General features: G+C 44.2%; 1 protein-coding gene across 1 annotated transcript in view; it reads right to left on the bottom strand.

Annotated features, from left to right (window-relative positions):
- Window positions 1-19,828, bottom strand: part of ptprn2 (protein tyrosine phosphatase receptor type N2) — a 460,965-nt gene that overhangs the window by 393,584 nt on the left and 47,553 nt on the right. Inside the window, exon 2 of the mRNA XM_037546545.1 lies at window positions 13,241-13,291. Coding sequence (XP_037402442.1) covers window positions 13,241-13,291 — 51 coding nt within the window. The remainder of the gene's footprint in view (window positions 1-13,240; window positions 13,292-19,828) is intronic.

Genomic DNA, 19,828 nt, shown 5'->3' with positions numbered 1-19,828 from the left:
TGTTTATGTAAGATGTTATGAAGTGTTTATATAAGATGTTATGAAGTGTTTATGTAAGATGTTATGAAGTGTTTATATAAGATGTTATGAAGTGTTTATATAAGATGTTATGAAGTGTTTATGTAAGATGTTATGAAGTGTTTATATAAGATGTTATGAAGTGTTTATGTAAGATGTTATGAAGTGTTTATGTAAGATGTTATGAAGTGTTTATATAAGATGTTATGAAGTGTTTATGTAAGATGTTATGAAGTGTTTATGTAAGATATTATGAAGTGTTTATATAAGATGTTATGAAGTGTTTATGCAAGATGTTATGAAGTGTTTATATAAGATGTTATGAAGTGTTTATGTAAGATGTTATGAAGTGTTTATATAAGATGTTATGAAGTGTTTATGTAAGATGTTATGAAGTGTTTATATAAGATGTTATGAAGTGTTTAAGTAAGATGTTATGAAGTGTTTATGTAAGATGTTATGAAGTGTTTATATAAGATGTTATGAAGTGTTTATGTAAGATGTTATGAAGTGTTTATGTAAGATGTTATAAAGTGTTTATATAAGATGTTATGAAGTGTTTATATAAGATGTTATGCGTTACCGTTTCTTGTTACTGGCATGTCCTATTAACCCAGGGGTGAGGAACTGAGGCTCAGAGTCCCACCCAGTTTGCCGATTTCCCGGGTCTCACACAGCAGCCAAACCTGGAGAGTAGCTGAAGATTTTAATCGAGCGTGCCTGAGCAGGTCAATCACCAAACTGGGCAGGAAGCCGGCCCTCCAGGACCAGAGTTCCCCGCCCTAAACGTTCTGTGATGGGTTGTTTTGCATGTCAATCAAATGGCCCTTTCCTATCAGAGACGGCGGTTCTTGAAACCTACCTAGTCTGGCTTTTGAGCCTGTGTTGGAGCAGTTTTACGCAGCTAGCAGTTGAAATTGTAATATTTCCAGGACTTTCTAACAGAAAACTGATTCTCCCCTCCAGGTTTTAGCCCCACTGTATTTCAAGCACTGTCCTCACTGGTTGACAGTTACACACAGCGCCCACTAGTGGATGTTTTAGACTGTGTAATCCCTGGAAAAGCTTGTGACAAGGATACACATTTCATTTCAAATATCACAAGAAAGCTGAAAACCCCTCAAAGTTTCTGTTGTCATAAAGCAGCTCTGTGATCATCTTCAGCTTTCATTAAAGTATCTTCCTCAGCATGAACAGCAGCAGAATCATGTTTTTTCCTTTCCACATTGTTGGTAAGAGCACATATTAAAACCCTTCCCTCTTTGGTCCAAAGGTAGTTTAAGCACCCGAAAGGTCTGAGTGCTGCTATTACAATAAGGGGTCTTTGGCATTATTCCCATCCAGCATCGTCTCTAATTCACTGTCATATTAATGACATGATATAGTTTTTCATATAAACTAACCTGCTCTGGCTTTAACACGATGAAGTTATTGCAAACTAACAAAGAAAGCACACTCATTATAAACATTGTGAAGAGCTCAGTCTTTAGATGTTCCCAACCTGTGCTGTGTCTGGTCGGATGCAGCGTTAAAGAGGCTGACTAGATGGCGCTGTAGAGCCAGTCTGGCTGTGTAAAGCTCTCGGTCTGAAGGCCTGGGGGCTGAAACTGCTCCCGCAATTATTATTCCCAGCGGGACACGGCGCCAGAGCAGAAAATTAAACAGTCGACAACCGAACCGGAACAAATAAATCAGAAGTGAAATGCTTATAAAGAGGCTTGATTAGCCGGGCTCTCCGAGTGAATCCTATCAGACACAGGCAGAGATCAGAACCGGCAGCACGGGAGCAGGAAAACCGATAACAAGACAATACTGACGCCTCCGAGGTCGAGCTGCTAAAAACACAGAAAGGATTAAATATCTCCCCCTCCGTGGTTTTGACCCTTAAGATTTACACACATTTGGGTTTCTACGATGTCAAAACATTGTCATATATACACCAATCAGGCGTAACATCATGACCACCTCCTCGTTTCTACACTCACTGTCCACTTTATCAGCTCCACTTACTGTATAGCTGCACTCTGTAGTTCTACAGTTACAGACTGTAGTCCATCTGTTTCTCTGATACTCTGTTACCCTGTTCTTCAGTGGTCAGGACCCCCATGGACCCTCACAGAGCAGGTACTGTTTGGGTGGTTGGTCATTCTCAGCACCGCAGTAACACTGCACAACCAGTGTTGCGCTGGTCTCAGTGGATCAGACATAGCAGTGCAGAATTATTCCCATGGGGGTCCTGACCACTGAAGAACAGGGTAACAGAGTATCAGAGAAACAGATGGACTACGGTCTGTAACTGTAGAACTACAGAGTGCAGCTATACAGTAAGTGGAGTGTGTGCAACTTTAAGTGTAAGGTTATTTGTTCTCTAGCATTTGTTATGCTGGGTTCATTTTGCCTGGACTCACATTGTGAGGGAGGGTCAGGAAAATGCAGGAGAGTTTTGTCCCGAAAATGTATGAAAACAAGCCTCACACACACACACTGAGGAAAATCAATAGCCATCTGACAGTGTTGATGAAGCCTGTTACTGTTTAGACCGGCGCTGTTTGTATCCACAGTGAGAGTCAATACCTGCTCCCACGTCTCCAGAATAAACGCTGTCACAGATCCAGGCGCTCACGGTCACTCTGAGACAGAGCTGCAAATCTCTGACCATTCCGTTCGGTTACATTACAGTTCTTTAGGAAAACGATTCAGTGCAACGCGAAACCTCAGTGTTACGCAATGTTATTGGATCAATTCAGCGTTATTGATGCAGAATTATTCATAAAAATACGCTGAATGGATAAATGTGACTGGATGGGCTGGTTATATAACTAATGGAACACAGACAATAATGATAACAATAATCACTCTAAATAAAATAATAATTATAAAACCAATACATAAGGCTTTCTGGATCAATTAAAACGGCCTGAGAATTTTCTCTTGGACAAAACGTGTCCACATACTTTGCTGAGTCTAAATATCATTGATTATAAAATTCCATGAATTTCCAAATTCATCAAATTTACATATCACCTTCAGGACACACCTTCCCCACCCTGCTTGTTAAACATACACTATATAATAATAATAATAAGTTACATTTATCACTCACACCCAGGGGCAATTCAGCATGTCTTTGGACTGTGGGAGGAAACCAGAGAACCTGGAGGAAACCCACGCAGACACGGGGAGAACATGCAGACTCCACACAGAGAGGACCCCGGTCACACGGCCGGGGAATCGAACCCAGGCCCTTCTCGCTGTAAGGCAGCAGCGCTACCCACCACGCCACCGTGCTGCCGTCTGTCTGTCTGCCCTGCGATGGGCTGGTGACCTGTCCAGGGTGTATCCTGGGGGGTCTACGCAGTGGAATAGGAAGAAAAATGTGCATTAAAGTGAAAAGTCTTTAAGTCAGCTTTGAAAGAGGAAAGAGAAGAGCCTCCCTGAGGGACTGAGGAAGAGAATTCCAGAGTTTGGGGGCCGTGGTACTGAAAGACCTCCCTCCCAAAGTGGAGAGTCTGGTGCTGGAACAGCAAGTAAGTTACTGCAAGAAGACCTGAGAGAGCGAGAGGGAGTGTAAGAGGTCAGCAGCTCTCTGAGGCAGGGGGAGCAAGATTATGCAAAGCTTTGAAAGTGAGTAGTAAGATTGTAAAGTTTGTACGGGACGGGACCGGCAGCCGGTGCAGCTGAGAGAGAACGGGGGTAATATGAGCTGAACGCTTAGTGTGGGTGAGAACTCCAGCTGCAGAGCTCTGAATGTACTGTAGCTTTTGGACAGACTTTACAGGGAGACCAACAAAGAGGGAGTTACAATAGTCCATGCGGCACATAATGAAGGAGAGAAGCAGAGTTTTGGCATCTTTATCAGACAGGAACGGTCGGAATGCAGGAGAATGCAGTCTTGGTGAGGAACTTGATGTGCAGATCAAAATTAAGTGATGAGTCGAGTAAAACACCAAGATTTCTAACGACAGGTGCAGGCTTAACGAGCCTCATCACTGGCCTCATCAATACTGACTGAAAAACTGGACGACTATATGGACAAAATTAGTGGGACTCACCTCTAAATCATTGGATTCAGGTGTTTCATTCAGTCCCTTTGCCACAGGTGTACATAATCAAGCAGCTAGCCATGCAGTCTGCCTTTACATGCATTTGTAAAATAATGAGTCATTCTAAAGAGCTCACTGAATTCGAGGGTGGTGCTGTAACAAGATGCCACAGTTTGCTTGTAGATATCCCACAAACAACTGTGAGTGGTGTTACTGAACAGTGGAAGCCTTCAGGAAGCACAGCAACTCAGTCATGAAGTGTCAGATAACGTAAAGCTACAGAGTGGGTTGCCGAGTGCTGAGAAACGTAGAGCATAAAAGTCACCGATGCTCTGCTGACTCAATAACTGCAGATCCTCTGGCATCAACATCAGCTCAAAAACTGCGCCGGGAGCTTCATGGCAGGGTTTCCAAGGCCAAGCAGCTTTGTGAAAGCCTTAAAATCACCAAGCACAATGCTAAGCATCAAATGGAGTGGTGTCAAACACCACCACTGGACTCTGGAGCAATGGAAACACATTCTGTGGAGTGACAAATGACACTTCTCTATCTGGCAGTCTGATGGACGAGTCTGGGTTTGGCGAATGCCAGGAGAACGTTACCTGCCTGACTGCACTGTGCCAGCTGTAATGTTTGGTGGAGGAAGGATAATGTTTGGGGTTGTTTTTCAGTGGTTGGCCTAGAACCCGTAGTTCCAGTGAAGGGAAATCTTAATGCTTCAGCACCAAGAGATTTTGGACAATTGGACACTTCCGACTTTGTTGGAACGTTTAGAGAAGAGCCTTTTCTATTCCAGCATGACTGAGCCCCAGTGGAAAAAGCAGCTCCATAAAGGCCTGACTGGGTGAGTTTGGTGTGGAAGATCTTGACTGGCCCTCACAGAGCCCTGATCTTAACCCCATCAAACACCTTTGGGAAGAGATAGAACTGAGATTGTGATCCAGGCCCTCTTGTCCAACTTCAGTCTCTGACCTCACAAATGCTCTTCTGGACGAATGGGCAAAACAATGCTATAGACACTCTCCAAAATCTTGTAGGAAGCTTCTCAGAAGAGTGGAAGCTGTTAAAGCTGCAAAGGGGATCAACTCCATATTAAAGCCTATGGATTTAGAATGGGATTCATAAACGCTCCTGTAAGTGTAAAGTGTCTCAATACTTTTGCCCATATATTGTATCTGATATTAAATGAATTGCCCACTTATGTACAGAACAAACTGTTTGGCTCAGCCTGAAATCCTGAAATGTGGGGAAAAATAAACCACAGCCACTCCTTTCAGATGCTTGGATCCTTTGAAAGGATGCAGTGATCGGCTTGCTTCCCGACAGTCAGGAACAGCACAGTGTTTAGCTACTTCTCCACATCTTCAGTAACTCTGCTACAGACTGTCTGATTGAAAAGCCCTCCACATCACTACAAAGGAAATAGGCGGGGCTAAACTGCCGTAGGCTGAATGGGCGGGGCTAAACGGCAGCAGACTAAAGAGGCAGGCATATGCAAATGCCTTCAATATGACATCACAATGCCGTTTCTGCAGTTTGGTATGCATTTCTGGACAATATTGACTACTGAGTGTTTACACTGTTTACTACCACTAATCATTACTTAAACGCCTCGTAGCTCCACCGCAAAACTAAAGACGTTTCGGACGTCTCGTCTGAGTGACTACATTTGGAGTGAGGCAGAAAAACAGTGTAATTTGTTTTGTTTGTTTTTGATTAACAACTCTTAAGTTAAAAGCTGGAGACCTCCAGCCACTAGAACATTAAAGTCCATTAGAGTCTATTAGAGACCTTTCGTTTCAATTCCTGCTCAAGATTGCTTTGTTTCCGCACCACACTGCGGAGCGGAGAGTGGACAGAACAGAAACGAGAAGTGAAAACACTGGTTAACTCAGTCATAATGACATAATGACTCAAATAACAACAACCACGCCTTCCACCCACCACAGCTTTCAGGTAGATATTAACTCCGTGCCAATAAACAATTATTACAATGAACGACGGATGGACGTGTCGATGACATGTTCTTCTAATTTATTATTAATTCAGGAGACAAAACTCTTCCCAGTGCTCCCGATATTCATCACCATTCATAGCGTACGTGCTGCTGCACTTGCTGGATTTATTAGAACCAACGTGTGACCCATCGATCCGCCTGCTGAACCCACAGTGAGGGTGGATTTCAGAAACACGACGATCGATCGTCTACATGGCAACATGGCCTTTCTTCCTGCTAATGCAGATAAACTGGTGGAAGTCTAAGCTGAGAGTTTGACTAATATCCACACAGAGTAGTTAACACCCACACAAACTTAACGGCCTATCGGCCTGCGCCAGTCTTTGAGCGCTACATGGAGAGCTGCTCATTCAGAACAGCATCTACCAACCAGCAGGAGGTCTGCAGAATCATCAATGTCCTTCTGGAGGAGGAGAGACTTCAAATGTCTTTCTTTCATCATGAATTCTGTAACTGAGCCTTGCCTTGATTTCTATGTAAACAAATGGCCTGGACATCAACCCCCCACGTTCAGACCCAATCCGATATCACCCCTCGCCCCCTCCACCCAGACCTACCCCTCTGCTTTGTATGTTCGCATCTAGGGGCAGGGTGTTTTGATATTTGTTGAGATAGAGGGGAAGGGCGGAGTGTTAGGGCTACAGGGCCGTCCAAACGGAGGTTTTTCAGAGGCACTCCAAACAGACTGAAAAGGCAAGAGGGCTGAACGACTAAAGAAACCCACAAATGTGAGTTTCTCTGTTAAAAGATTACAATAAATTTTGTATTATATTAAAGCTGTTGATGTATTATGGTCCTTTTTTTCATAAAAAGCAAAAAAAAATACATAAAAAACACTAGTAGTATGCTAATGTTTCAGTAGCTAGCTAGCAAAATTTCCTGTTCCACCTTAAATGGTGCAGCAGTTACATTCTGGTACCTCAGGAATCAGAGCTGCTGCACCATTTAAGGTGGGACAGGAACGTTCGAATAAGAAACTGGTGAAGAATTAGGGGTGGGCGATACGAAATAATGAGGAGCTCAGTGAATTCCAGCGTCGGACGGCACCTGTGCAACAAGTCCAGTCGTGAAATTTCCTCACTACTAAATATTCCACAGTCAACTGTCAGTGGGATTATAACAAAAGTGGAAGCGATTGGGAACGACAGCAACTGAGGGGCATAGTGCGCAGAGGTCACCGACTTTCTGCAGAGTCAATCACTACAGACCTTCAAACTTCATGTGGCCTTCAGATCAGCTCAAGAACAGCGTAGAGAGCTTCATGGAATGGGTTTCCATGGCTGAGCAGCTGCATCAAAGCCTTACATCACCAAGCGCAATGCAAAGCGTGGAATGCAGTGGAGTAAAGCGCCGACACTGGACTCTAGAGCAGTGGAGACCTGTTCTCTGGAGTGACCAATCACGCTTCTCCGTCTGGCAATCCGATGGACGAGTCTGGGTTTGGCGGTTGCCAGGAGACGGTACTTGTCTGACTGCATTGTGCCGAGTGTAAAGTTTGGTGGAGGGGGGATCATGGTGTGGGGGTGTTTTTCAGGAGTTGGGCTCAGCCCCTTAGTTCCAGTGAAAGGAACTCTTAAAGCTTCAGCACCAAGAGATTTTGGACAATTTCATGCTCCCAACTTTGTGGGAACAGTTTGGGGACGGCCCCTTCCTGTTCCAACATGACTGTGCACCAGTGCACAAAGCAGGTCCATAAAGACGTGGATGAGCCAGTTTGGTGTGGAAGAACTTGACTGGCCTGCACAGAGTCCTGACCTCAACCCCATAGAACACCTTTGGGATGAATTAGAGCGGAGACTGTGAGCCAGGCCTTCTCGTCCAACATCAGTGTCTGACCTCACAAATGAGCTTCTGGAATTCTGGATTAAGAACAGGATGTCACTCAAGTCCATATGAGTGTGAAGGCAGACGAGTGAATACTTTTGGCAATATCGTGTATATTTGGATGTTGACTTATTGAGATTTTAGCTGGATACAACAGCATATCTGAGTGCAAAGTGCAGACTTTCGGCTTTAATCACATCCAAATTGAGTGAGCAGTGAAGGAATAACAACCCTTTTCATACATAGCCCCCCTCTATTTTAGGGGCTCAAAAGTAATTACACAATTAGATTCTCAGCTGTTCCATGTTCAGGTGTTTGTTATTCCCTGTTTCACTTAAAAGATTTCAACTGTGTTATTTGCATTTGATATCTGCAGCCCGTTGCTGTAAACAAGCCACACAAACCCATCAGAGAGATAGCAAAAACAACTACTTGGTTTATGTGGCCACACTAAAAAAGAAAAAGCACATTAGTGAGCTCAGAGACACAAAGAGACACAGAAAGACCATGGAAATCAACGGTGGTGGATGACAGAATTCTTAGACTAGTGGAAAAAACTTCAAAACAGTTGACCAGATCAAGAACATCCTTCAGAAGGTAAGAGTATGAGTGTCAAAGTCAACAATCACAAGAACACTGAATACCCAGAGTAAACATAGAAGGCTTACCACAAGATTTAAATCACTGGTAGGCCTCAAAAATGGGGAAACCAGATTAGAGTTTGCCAAAAAAACATCTAAACATAAGCCTGAACAATCTGGAACAGCATCTTATGGACAGAGGAGAAAAATAAATGAACCAGAATAATGGGAAGAGAGGAATATGGATATTAGGAAGGAAAAACTCATTATCCAAAGCACACCACCTCATATGTGAAGCATGGTGGAGGTAGTGTTAATAATACGAGAGCATGTATGGCTGCCAATGGAACCGGTCCCCTTCTTATTCATTCATGATATCAGGACTGCTGATGTCAATGCTTCAAAATTCATTAGACGGTGCTTGATTCAAAACCCAAGACTTTTTTGAAGCTAAAAAGTGGAACGTTCTGCAGCCACATGATCTCAATCACAAGATCTTAATCCAAGTAAACATGCATTTCACGTACTGGCAAAACTGGAAGGCAAAATGCCTCAAGAGCCACCAGGAACCCATAATAAGTATTTCATTTCAACCCAAAATACTGCAGTAGACAGTTACAACAAGATTAACTTCAGCCCTATTTTAGCTGGATTTGTGTTACATGAGGACGTGCTGTAATTTGAGTGATTTTTATCCAGTACAAATCTTCCAAGGCTTCCTATTCACCAGTTTCTTTTTCAGAGTTTCCTATTCCACCTTAAATGGTGCAGCAGTTACATTCTGGTGCTTCAATTTTCCTGTTCCATTTTAAATGATGCAGTTACATTCTGGCACCTGAGGCCAGAAAGTTCTATACAGAACCATCTACAGCACGTTCTCCATTAATCCGAAGAACCTTTTCATGATGCAATAAACCCTTTAAGCATGCAAAGGATCTTTGAGTCTTTATGGTTCCATGTAGAACCATTTTCTTTAGTAAAGACCCCTTAAAGAACCATTTTTTTAAGATGTACAGTTTTAGAAAACGGGATTTTTGAATTTAAGTACAAATGTCAAATGTAAAGAGTGGATAAACCTTTTCTGGGTGGAAAAAGTCTTGTTTTTTTATTTATTTAATTTTATGAAAGACAAATAATCCAAAAGTTATGGAAAGTAATCAGAGTACGTCACTTTGAAACAATGATCCTTTAGATTAGTTTACAATTACATTGTTTAGTGTGCTGCTACTCTATGCTAAATAAAGTCTTACAGACCTGCCGTAGGAAACAGCTGGAAAACAGCTGGTGAACATACATTACTGTGGTCTGCACTCCTGAACAGTGAAGAGCACCTGACACGATGCCAGGCTGTGGTTTTGCTATTTCTGTCGTTTCACTGGTGAAGCTCTTTAACAGCAGGCCAATCCTGGCCACAGGAGTAGGTCAGAGGTATTAAAGTCCATTTAAGTCCATTAGAGACCTTTCTGTCCACTCTCCTGTCCTAGTTCTGGGTCCTCACCTCACTGTGGTAGAGCAGAGGCTGGTCTGCTGAAGCGGAGTCTGAGGAGTAAACACTGGCTAACAGTTATAATCACAGCAATAACGACCTTTACACAGATATTAATTACAGTAAAAACGGTATGATGGATGGATGGATGGATGGATGGATGGATGGATGGATGGATGGGTCGATGGATGGATGGATGGATGGACCAATTACCAACTAATCTCACATGTTCCTTCAGCACCACTTAGTTAAACCTATTCATCTGTTCACAAGACAAAGCCTTCCACTGGGAGTGAGCCCACCGGAATGACAGCAGGAAGACCACCATTCAGTACAACTGATAAAGAGCAGCACAGAGAGAGGGAAGAACAGAGGGAGGGATAAACAAAGAGAGGGAAGAACTGAGAAAGGGAAGAATGGATAAAGAAAGGAACAGAGGGAGGGAAGAACAAAGGGAGGGAAGAACAAAGGGAGGGAAGAATGAGAGAGGGAAGAACAGAGGGAGGGATAAACAAAGAGAGGGAAGAACGGAGAAAGGAAAGAATGGATAAAGAAAGGAACAGAGGGAGGGATAAACAAAGAGAGGGAAGAACAGAGAAAGGAAAGAATGGATAAAGAAAGGAACAGAGGGAGGAAAGATTGAGAGAGGGAAGAACGAGAAAGGGAAGAACAAAGGGAGGGAAGAACAGAGAAAGGAAAGAATGGATAAAGAAAGGAACAGAGGGAGGGAAGAACGAGAGAAGGAAGAACAGAGGGAGGGATAAACAAAGAGAGGGAAGAATGAGAGAGGGAAGAAAAGAGGGAGGGAAGAACAGAAGGAGGGAAGAACAAAGGGAGGGACGAGCAAAGGGAGGGAAGAATGAGAGAGGGAAGAAAAGAGGGAGGGAAGAACAGAAGGAGGGAAAAGAGATTTGACTTCTCTACAACACTTCTGTAGATTATCGCCCTCTTTACTTTCTCTCTCTCTAGCTTTTCTTTCATTTTCACTGTTCTCCTTATATCCCCTTGTCTTTTTCTATCCATTTTCTCTTCTTTCTCTCTCTTTTATCCCTTTCTTTTCTCTCTCTTTCTCCTTCTAGTGAACGTGCCTCAGTAGGGCTCTAAAGAAAGAGCTTCAGTAACACTGTACATGATGTGCAGGGTGCTATACTGTGAGGTTCAGAGGTTCTATGGGTTTAGCTTCAGTAAGGTTCTATTGAGTATGCTTCATTAGGGTTCGTTAGGGTTTTATGGCATCATAAGGGTTCTATGGAACAAGCTTCCTTAAGGTTCTAGGGAGCGAGCTTCATTAGGGTTCTATGGAATGAGCGTTGTGAGGGTTCTATGGGACAAGCTTTGTTAGGGTTCTATAGGATGATTTTCGTTAGGGTTCTACAGGACAGGCTTTGTTGGGATTCTATGGGACAACCTTCCCCACTCCGCTAAGAACACTTGCAGTCTGCGTCATAAACGGTCCAGACGCACTGTTAACCAGTTCATTGCCACGTTATGATGGATTTTTGAGGGGAGCTGTGGAGTCTCAAAGCAGCCGGCTGAGCTCTCTCCACCCCTCACTGCACTGCTCTAATTAAAAGTTTTCCTCTCTGTTCTTACTGGTTTACGCTCTCTCTGTATAAACCACCTCAGCAGGGAAATCTCACAGGTACGGAGACGTTATTAATGAAGTGATTGAGAGCCGCTGAAGCGTGGTCAGCGTGAACAGGCGGAAACAGAGTGACTCCTCCGACTGAACTACAGATCTGTTGAAGTTAAACAGATTAATACAGCCTTAAAAAGGAAAAATAACAAACTAAAATCACTGCAACTACCAAAAAAACGACTGGAGCTTTCAAATAAAATAACAAATTGCAATTATTTAATTTGCCAAGGGCCAGTTTCTGCCGCAAGGGCCTAGGCCGCCAAGGGTCCCCCTGCAATCTGCCACTGCCTGTGCAGCAGTGCAGGGTGGAGGGCTACACTATTCGATAGGGTGAGGAGCATCGGTCATCCGGGAGGAGCTCGGAGTAGAGCTGCTACTCCTCGGCACTGAGAGGAGCCAGCTGAGGTGGTTCGGGCATCTGATCAAATTTGAACAGGAATCTGGAGAATATCTGACTTCAGCTTCACATCGCTGAAGAATTAGGGGTGGACGATATTAAATAATTGCCCCCTCTTTGAAGGCGTATGATGCCCTAAATGTAACTAAAGCCCAGCAGTGAGGAGCTGAACTTTCCCCTCCTCTGCTGTCTCTGCAGACGGGCAGGGTCGCCTACAGAGCGGCGCTAGTAGCTGTTAATGAAGTGATGCTCTTTTCATTTGAGGGTCCCATTTATTAGGAGAATATTTCAGACACTACCCCTTCTAACTCAGTTACAAGCTGCAAGAAGACAGTCAAAAACAAGGGGCAAGGGTAGAAATAAGTAATGGGATTGGGCCTTGATAACACAGAACCTTGTGCTATTGTTCTTAGGTTTTTAATGTAGATAAGAAACGTCGTTTGCTTGATAAAGTTAGTTCCATATTGGGACATTGGACATTCAACATTCTCTGGGCAATTTGCTATGAAACAATTGTCCAAAAACAACCAAATCCACATGTTCTCACTCCTGAGAAGGCAGAGAACAAACTACAACCAAATATATTTTTTAAAAAGTCTGTTGTTAAATTTTGCAAAGCATAATGTTAAAAAAAATGCCATAATCATTAAACAGCACAACATATTCCCATGCGTTTAGCCAAAAGAAGGCAAAATCACATCAAATCAATCATAGTAAAGAGCCCACTACAAACCCCAGTCAGAGGAAGCGACTAAATACATAAAATACACAAAACTTTCAAGCATGTTAAGCGCTGTTTGGCGCTCCTGCATGAGGTCTGACCTATGATGAAATGAAATGTTAGGCCAACTCAATCAACACAAACCATCACCATCATAAACAGGCACAACGTAGAAAAGCAAGTTCTGGATTTGGGACAGCAACAATAAAAGTTTGGGCAGCCGTCCCCAAACTTTTGAGGGGCAGTTAATGAAAACAGCTTCCAGCTACAACAAGTGAACTACAGGGGCCTAAAGCCACTATATAGATCAATAGTCAGCCTCTATCGCCTCACTGCAGACTTCCTCAGACGGTTTCCTAGGTCTCAGGGGGGTTTAGGGGAGGGAGGGGGGGGGGGGTGCAGTGGTAAAGTAGCTTTTTTTTCCCCACCATCAGCCGTTTCCCCGCCTAATGAGTGCGTTCTGAGCCGGTAACTTATGCATAAAGAAAAAACGAGTCATGCAGGATCTACTCACCATTGGCACAAACTTCATACGGCTCGCATAGATCATCCTCAAAGAGACAGCCTGAAAACACAACGTCACAGTCATTAGAGGGGCAGAGCAGAGAAGCGGCAATTAAAACAATACGAGACAATGAATTTACAAAAGGGCAGAGCCCACTGGAGCACGGCGGGCTCTACCACTGACCCTCACGGTGCCTGAACAGTGCGTCAATATGCCATCATGATAACAAGCCTAAAGGGGAAAGGCTGTGATTATACACAGATTAATGGGCCAAAAGGAAAAGCGCAGCTCACGGACTGGGACACTGCCGCTGCGCTGCCAGCGGAGCTTCCAACAGTACATGCAAGAAGATGTGTTAGGTTCCTATGAGATGGCCTTCATCGGGTTCTTTGGGGCAAGGTTCGGCAGGGTTCTATGGGACAAGCTTTGTTAGGGTTCTAAGGGACAAAGTTTGGTAAGGTTCTGTGGGATAAGCTTTGTTAGGGTTCTATGAGACAAACTTTGTTAGGGTTCTATGAGACAAGCTTTGTTAGGGTTCTATGGGACAAGCTTTGTTAGGGTTCTATGAGATGGGCTTGACTGACTGACAGACAGACAGATAGAACTTTATTGATCCCGAAGGAAATTGCAGTGCAGTAGCAAGACAATTGCACATAAACTTACATATAGTCATCAGGGTTCTATTGGACAAGCTTCATTAGGGTTCTAAGGGACAAAGATTGGTAGGGTTCTGTGGGATAAGCTTTGTGAGGCTTCCATGAGACAGGCTTCGTTAAGGTTCCATTGAATGAGCTTCATTAGGGTTCTATTGGACAAGCTTCATCAGGGATGGGCTTCTTTGGATCTTTGTGACAAGGTTTGATAGGGTTCTATGGGATTAGTTTCATTAGAGTTCTATGAGATGGGCTTCGTTAGGGTTCTAAGGGACAAGGTTTGGTAGGGTTCTGTGGGATAAGCTTTGTGAGGCTTCTATGAGACAGGCTTCAGTTCCATTGAATGAGCTTCATTAGGGTTCTATTGGACAAGCTTCGTCATGATGAATGATACAATGGAAATGCTTCAGAATTGCTCAGAATAAAATCTCTTTACATTAATTTACACTGAAGGTTTAACGTGGTAGAATAACTCGGACACTCACGGTTAAAATGAGAGTGAGATTTTAATGTTTGAGTCGAAATCAAAAACTGTGGTCAAAAAGCAGGAAAAGGTTGAATCCAGAATAGCTAAGACACACAAAAACACAAACACAACAAGGCAACCAAAGTCCAAAGGGCAAAGACAAAAAGGCAAAAGTCAAAACAGCAAACGGAGACCAAAAACAGAAAAACCACAAAAGACAGGAGAAAAACTGCTCAGTAGCTCTTGAACAAGAAGCCCAGGCTTTATACTAAACTAACTATACCAGAACAGGTGTAACCAGTCAATACTCAGGCAACAGAGAGCGGTGATTGGAGCAAGACGGAAGACTGAGAACCATGTGCTCCCCCTGGGGATTCTGGGACATTGAGTCCCTAGAGACATCTGAGGGATGCGTGATAGAAAATTTTAAATGTTTTGTCAGTGATCAGACGTAATGCCGTGACTGTGGGCGATACCCTCAGTGTAACAGTGATCAGACGTAATGCCGTGACTGTGGGCGATACCCTCAGTGTAACAGTGATCAGACGTAATGCCGTGACTGTGGGCGATACCCTCAGTGTAACAGTGATCAGACGTAATGCCGTGACTGTGGGCGATACCCTCAGTGTAACAGTGATCAGACGTAATGCCGTGACTGTGGGCGATACCCTCAGTGTAACAGTGATCAGACGTAATGCCGTGACTGTGGGCGATACCCTCAGTGTAACAGTGATCAGACGTAATGCCGTGACTGTGGGCGATACCCTCAGTGTAACAGTGATCAGACGTAATGCCGTGACTGTGGGCGATACCCTCAGTGTAACAGTGATCAGACGTAATGCCGTTACTGTGGGCGATACCCTCAGTGTAACAGTGATCAGACGTAATGCCGTTACTGTGGGCGATACCCTCAGTGTAACAGTGATCAGACGTAATGCCGTGACTGTGGGCGATACCCTCAGTGTAACAGTGATCAGACGTAATGCCGTTACTGTGGGCGATACCCTCAGTGTAACGGTGATCAGACGTAATGCCGTGACTGTGGGCGATACCCTCAGTGTAACAGTGATCAGACGTAATGCCGTGACTGTGGGCGATACCCTCAGTGTAACAGTGATCAGACGTAATGCCGTGACTGTGGGCGATACCCTCAGTGTAACGGTGATCAGACGTAATGCCGTGACTGTGGGCGATACCCTCAGTGTAACAGTGATCAGACGTAATGCCGTGACTGTGGGCGATACCCTCAGTGTAACGGTGATCAGACGTAATGCCGTTACTGTGGGCGATACCCTCAGTGTAACAGTGATCAGACGTAATGCCGTGACTGTGGGCGATACCCTCAGTGTAACGGTGATCAGACGTAATGCCGTGACTGTGGGCGATACCCTCAGTGTAACGGTGATCAGACGTAATGCCGTGACTGTGGGCGATACCCTCAGTGTAACGGTAATCAGACGTAATGCCGTGACTGTGGGCGATACCCTCAGTGTAACGGTGATCAGACGTAATGCCGTGACTGTGGGCGATACCCTCAGTGTAACGGTGATCAGACGTAATGCCGTGACTGTGGGCGATACCCTCAGTGTAACGGTGATCAGACGTAATGCCGTGACTGTGGGCGACACCCTCAGTGTAACGGTGATCAGACGTAATGCCGTGACTGTGGGCGATACCCTCAGTGTAACGGTGATCAGACGTAATGCCGTGACTGTGGGCGATACCCTCAGTGTAACGGTGATCAGACGTAATGCCGTGACTGTGGGCGACACCCTCAGTGTAACAGTGATCAGACGTAATGCCGTGACTGTGGGTGATGCCCTCAGTGTAACAGTGATCAGACGTAATGCCGTGACTGTGGGTGATGCCCTCAGTGTAACAGTGATCAGACGTAATGGCGTGACTGTGGGCGACACCCTCAGATGTAATGCTGCTGTGATGTCTGATCTATTTCCAGACTGAAGTCTGGTGTTTCTGCTGTTTTATCCTCATTGTGGAGGAGATTCTTCCTCTGACTCACTGACTTACAGCGGAGCCGCAAATCTGTCTGATTCATTCTCTGGGAGATTCTCTGGGGACTCCTTTTCCAGAGGCAAGACTTTAGGCTAGAACGATATCGGTGTAGTGGGGGTGGGCTGGGTTTTCACAGGCACTGCCTGAGAACCAAAACTGCTTTTTTAGTGTGCTGCTCCAGCTCTAATGCCAGTGGGAGAATAATGAAATCATTACACATGTAAACATAGTCATTCAGAATGGTTTGGTGTGAAACGCTCTGTTCTAGAGAAACTTACCGAGTCAGAATTGCATCACAGTGATGATGATAGGAACCAGACGTCTGAAGAGTTCAAGGCCTCTTAAACGTCCCTCACAGAAAGCTAGTTGAGTGTTTGCTGCCTGACTCGTGGTGGAGAGGTACATACCAACACATTATTTCAGATTTTCCACTATTTCACCATCATCGACATTCCATATAATACTCGGAAGACACATTTAGGGTCTCTGGTGCTTTTGGACTGTAAATTGTGCTGCAGTCATGTCCTATCACCACCTCTGTAAAGACATCTGAGTCTGTAACAGAATTATGAAAAGAAATTGGAAAACGGGTGGAATTCCCTTTTAAGATATATGTGTCTGAGGTAGTGATGTCATGTTGTAGTTGTTATGTCTTTATAAAGAACATTTAATGAAAATGCCATTCATTTGTCCCCTTGAGATAAAAGAGTCCAGCCTCTAAAGGCCTGTGGGATCATCTTGTCCTCACAAGGTCAGAAATACGAAGCAGAAACACACACACTCACACACACAAGGAGCTGATGAGGACAGACACAAAGGACCTGTCCGTTTCCGTGGAGACAACACTGCGAGGGAGGTCTGAGACGACAGGAAGAAGAAGAGGCATTGAAGTGGAGAATCTGAGTCTGGAGAACCTTCAACAGCTCTTCAGTAACAAAAACACCTGAGAACGACTCCGTGTCCCCGAGAGGAACAGATCCAACAGAATCACCACCATCTGTCGCTCTCTCAGCACTAGAGAAAAGGAAGGAGCTGGGAATCTGGTCCTTCTTGTAATCGATAGGACATCAGTCACCTGGGTGAGGTTTGATGACGGTGAGGCTTCTTTTTGAGGGACACGTCACAAAAACTAACAGTGAATAAAAGACGTACAGGAATAAATCGGCCGACCTTGGGGAAGTAACAGTAATCAGCCCTGTTCACTTTCACTCATCACTAACTGTTTTACTAGCTTTTTCACTAGCTTTTCTGAGAGAAGAATGCCCTTAAAGCAGTTTATTAAAGCGATAAACCCTGAGAGGCCGTGCGCCACTGCGATTTTATCACAGGGAAGGGTGTTGTTAGGCACGACGCCAAGCAGTGTACGTAAAAACCTGTTCCCTGTGATAAAATCCCAGTAACGCCCGAACGCCCGGCCTCAACTGGTTTACCGCTTTCATTAAACAGCTGCCGACATAAAATATAAAATACACAATTTCTCAGAAAATAATTTCAGTTATTATTAGAAATAATCGACATAATCAAGTGTTTCACCAAGAAATGTAGCCTTTTTAGAGTATGGTATTGTTACCAAGCAACCATGGACTGCTGAATGAGGAGAACGTTCGGTCACCCATCGCTGACAATTACGGTCATTTCATTCACTATTTGTCATACGACAATGAATAAAGCATTGTTTAATGCAAAAACCCTCGCTTTTTGGTGCTTTTTGGTATTTTTGGTCCAAATTACCACAGCGAGTCTTATGTAGCACCACCAATGGCGCCCTGCTCCCTACATAGTGCACTACGTCGGGATTTAAATCCTGGATCCTGCAGCCCAACAGAGCAAAATACACGTAAGAAATAGTGATTTAGGTCTCAGCCACATTCGTACTTGATAAATAACGTGCGGTTTGGCTGTAGAGGCTAGAATTGGACGCGACTTCTGACTGAAACACGAGCATTTGAAGTGTGTAATCCATCCATGTGACATTTTTAGACTTTTATACTGCCGATTTACAGTAGATCATAACGTCAGTGCTTTAGTTCAAGCCTGTGATATTAATGATGGGGTTGGCTCTTTTAGCCTGTTAGCCAGCTGACCAGCCGAGTTCTAGTTAAGAACATAAGTTGTCAGCCCCTCAGTTTAAACAAAAATGGGTTCTTACTTTATCAGTACACCGTCACAGGCTCGAGCAGTCGTGGGCTGAAGGTTAGGGAACCAGCCCTGTGAGCGGAAGGTTGCCGGTTCGATCCCCAGTGCTGACAGTCCATGACTGAGGTGTCCTTGAGCAAGACACCTAACCCCCAACTGCTCCCCAGGCACCGTGGATAGGGCTGCCCACTGCTCTGGGCCAGTGTGCTCGCTGCCCCCTAGTGTGTGTTCACTAGTGTGGGTGTTTCACTGGAATTCTCAATTCCAATTCTATAAAAAATTGAGAGTCAAAAATTATTTCATTACCAGCACAAGGTTTCCGTGCCGTGGTGCAGGGATGCAATGTTCGGTTGTTTTGAGGCGGTCATATCCGTGGTATATCATGGGTTTTACAGCGGCTTAGAACACAGCTCAGCCAATCAGATTTCAGGACCAGAACTCTGTTTTATAAAGAAACTTCCGGTAAAACTGGCCCGAATCCGATTTTGGTGTTGGGCTGTTCACACTTTTCAGTGTGACCTGTAAAGGTCCTTTAGGTTTTCCTTTGTCAGGAAAGTGTCGTAAGAAAGAAAATCTTCTTAAACGTGCGTTTTTTTCTCAGCTTCACTCAACATGTCACTGCTCAAACAGCTTCTTAACAACCATCTCATTTTCTTTTCTTAAGACGAGTGTCAGCCTGCTGCAGCAGCTCCAGCTCACTTTGGGCTTTCATCTTATTAAGATCCATTACTTTACCTGATTTTTTCCGCTATGGACGCTCCTCGCCATTCCATGGGGAACGTAAATCAGCACCTCATGTGCCAAACTCAACGTGAAATCCAGGCAAAACGTCCTACCAGTGTAAATATTTCAGTTTTAATTATTTACATCACATACATCTTCTAAGCCGCTTCTCCTTCTGGGTCACGGGGGCATGCTGGCGCCTATCCCAGCGGTCACTGGGTGAAAGGCTGTATTTATACATGTGTATATATACATAATTATTAATTAGTTATTGTATTACTCTTATTTTTTACTTTAGTAATATACACTCACTGGCCCCTTTATTAGGTACAGTTCAGTTGCTTACTTTTCTTTTCTTGAGTGTCTTGCTATCTAAGAATTTCCTCACTGTGGAACAAATAAAAAAGATCTTCTCAACTTAAGAAAAAATTTAAGAACAAGTGGTTTTCTTGAAAATGTTCAGTTCTTATATGTGATCTTAAGCTTGGGATAGCCTCACACTCGTCTTAGGCTATAAGAGTTGACGAGGTGAGCATGTAATATGATCAGATTATCTGCTCCTGCCCGTCCTCCTCTTGCTCTCCACCATCGCCCCATCGCACCACC

Source organism: Pygocentrus nattereri, chromosome 2 (genome assembly GCF_015220715.1).
Source record: "Pygocentrus nattereri isolate fPygNat1 chromosome 2, fPygNat1.pri, whole genome shotgun sequence".
Lineage (NCBI taxonomy): Eukaryota > Metazoa > Chordata > Actinopteri > Characiformes > Serrasalmidae > Pygocentrus > Pygocentrus nattereri.
This window is presented reverse-complemented; position numbering and strand designations above follow the sequence as displayed.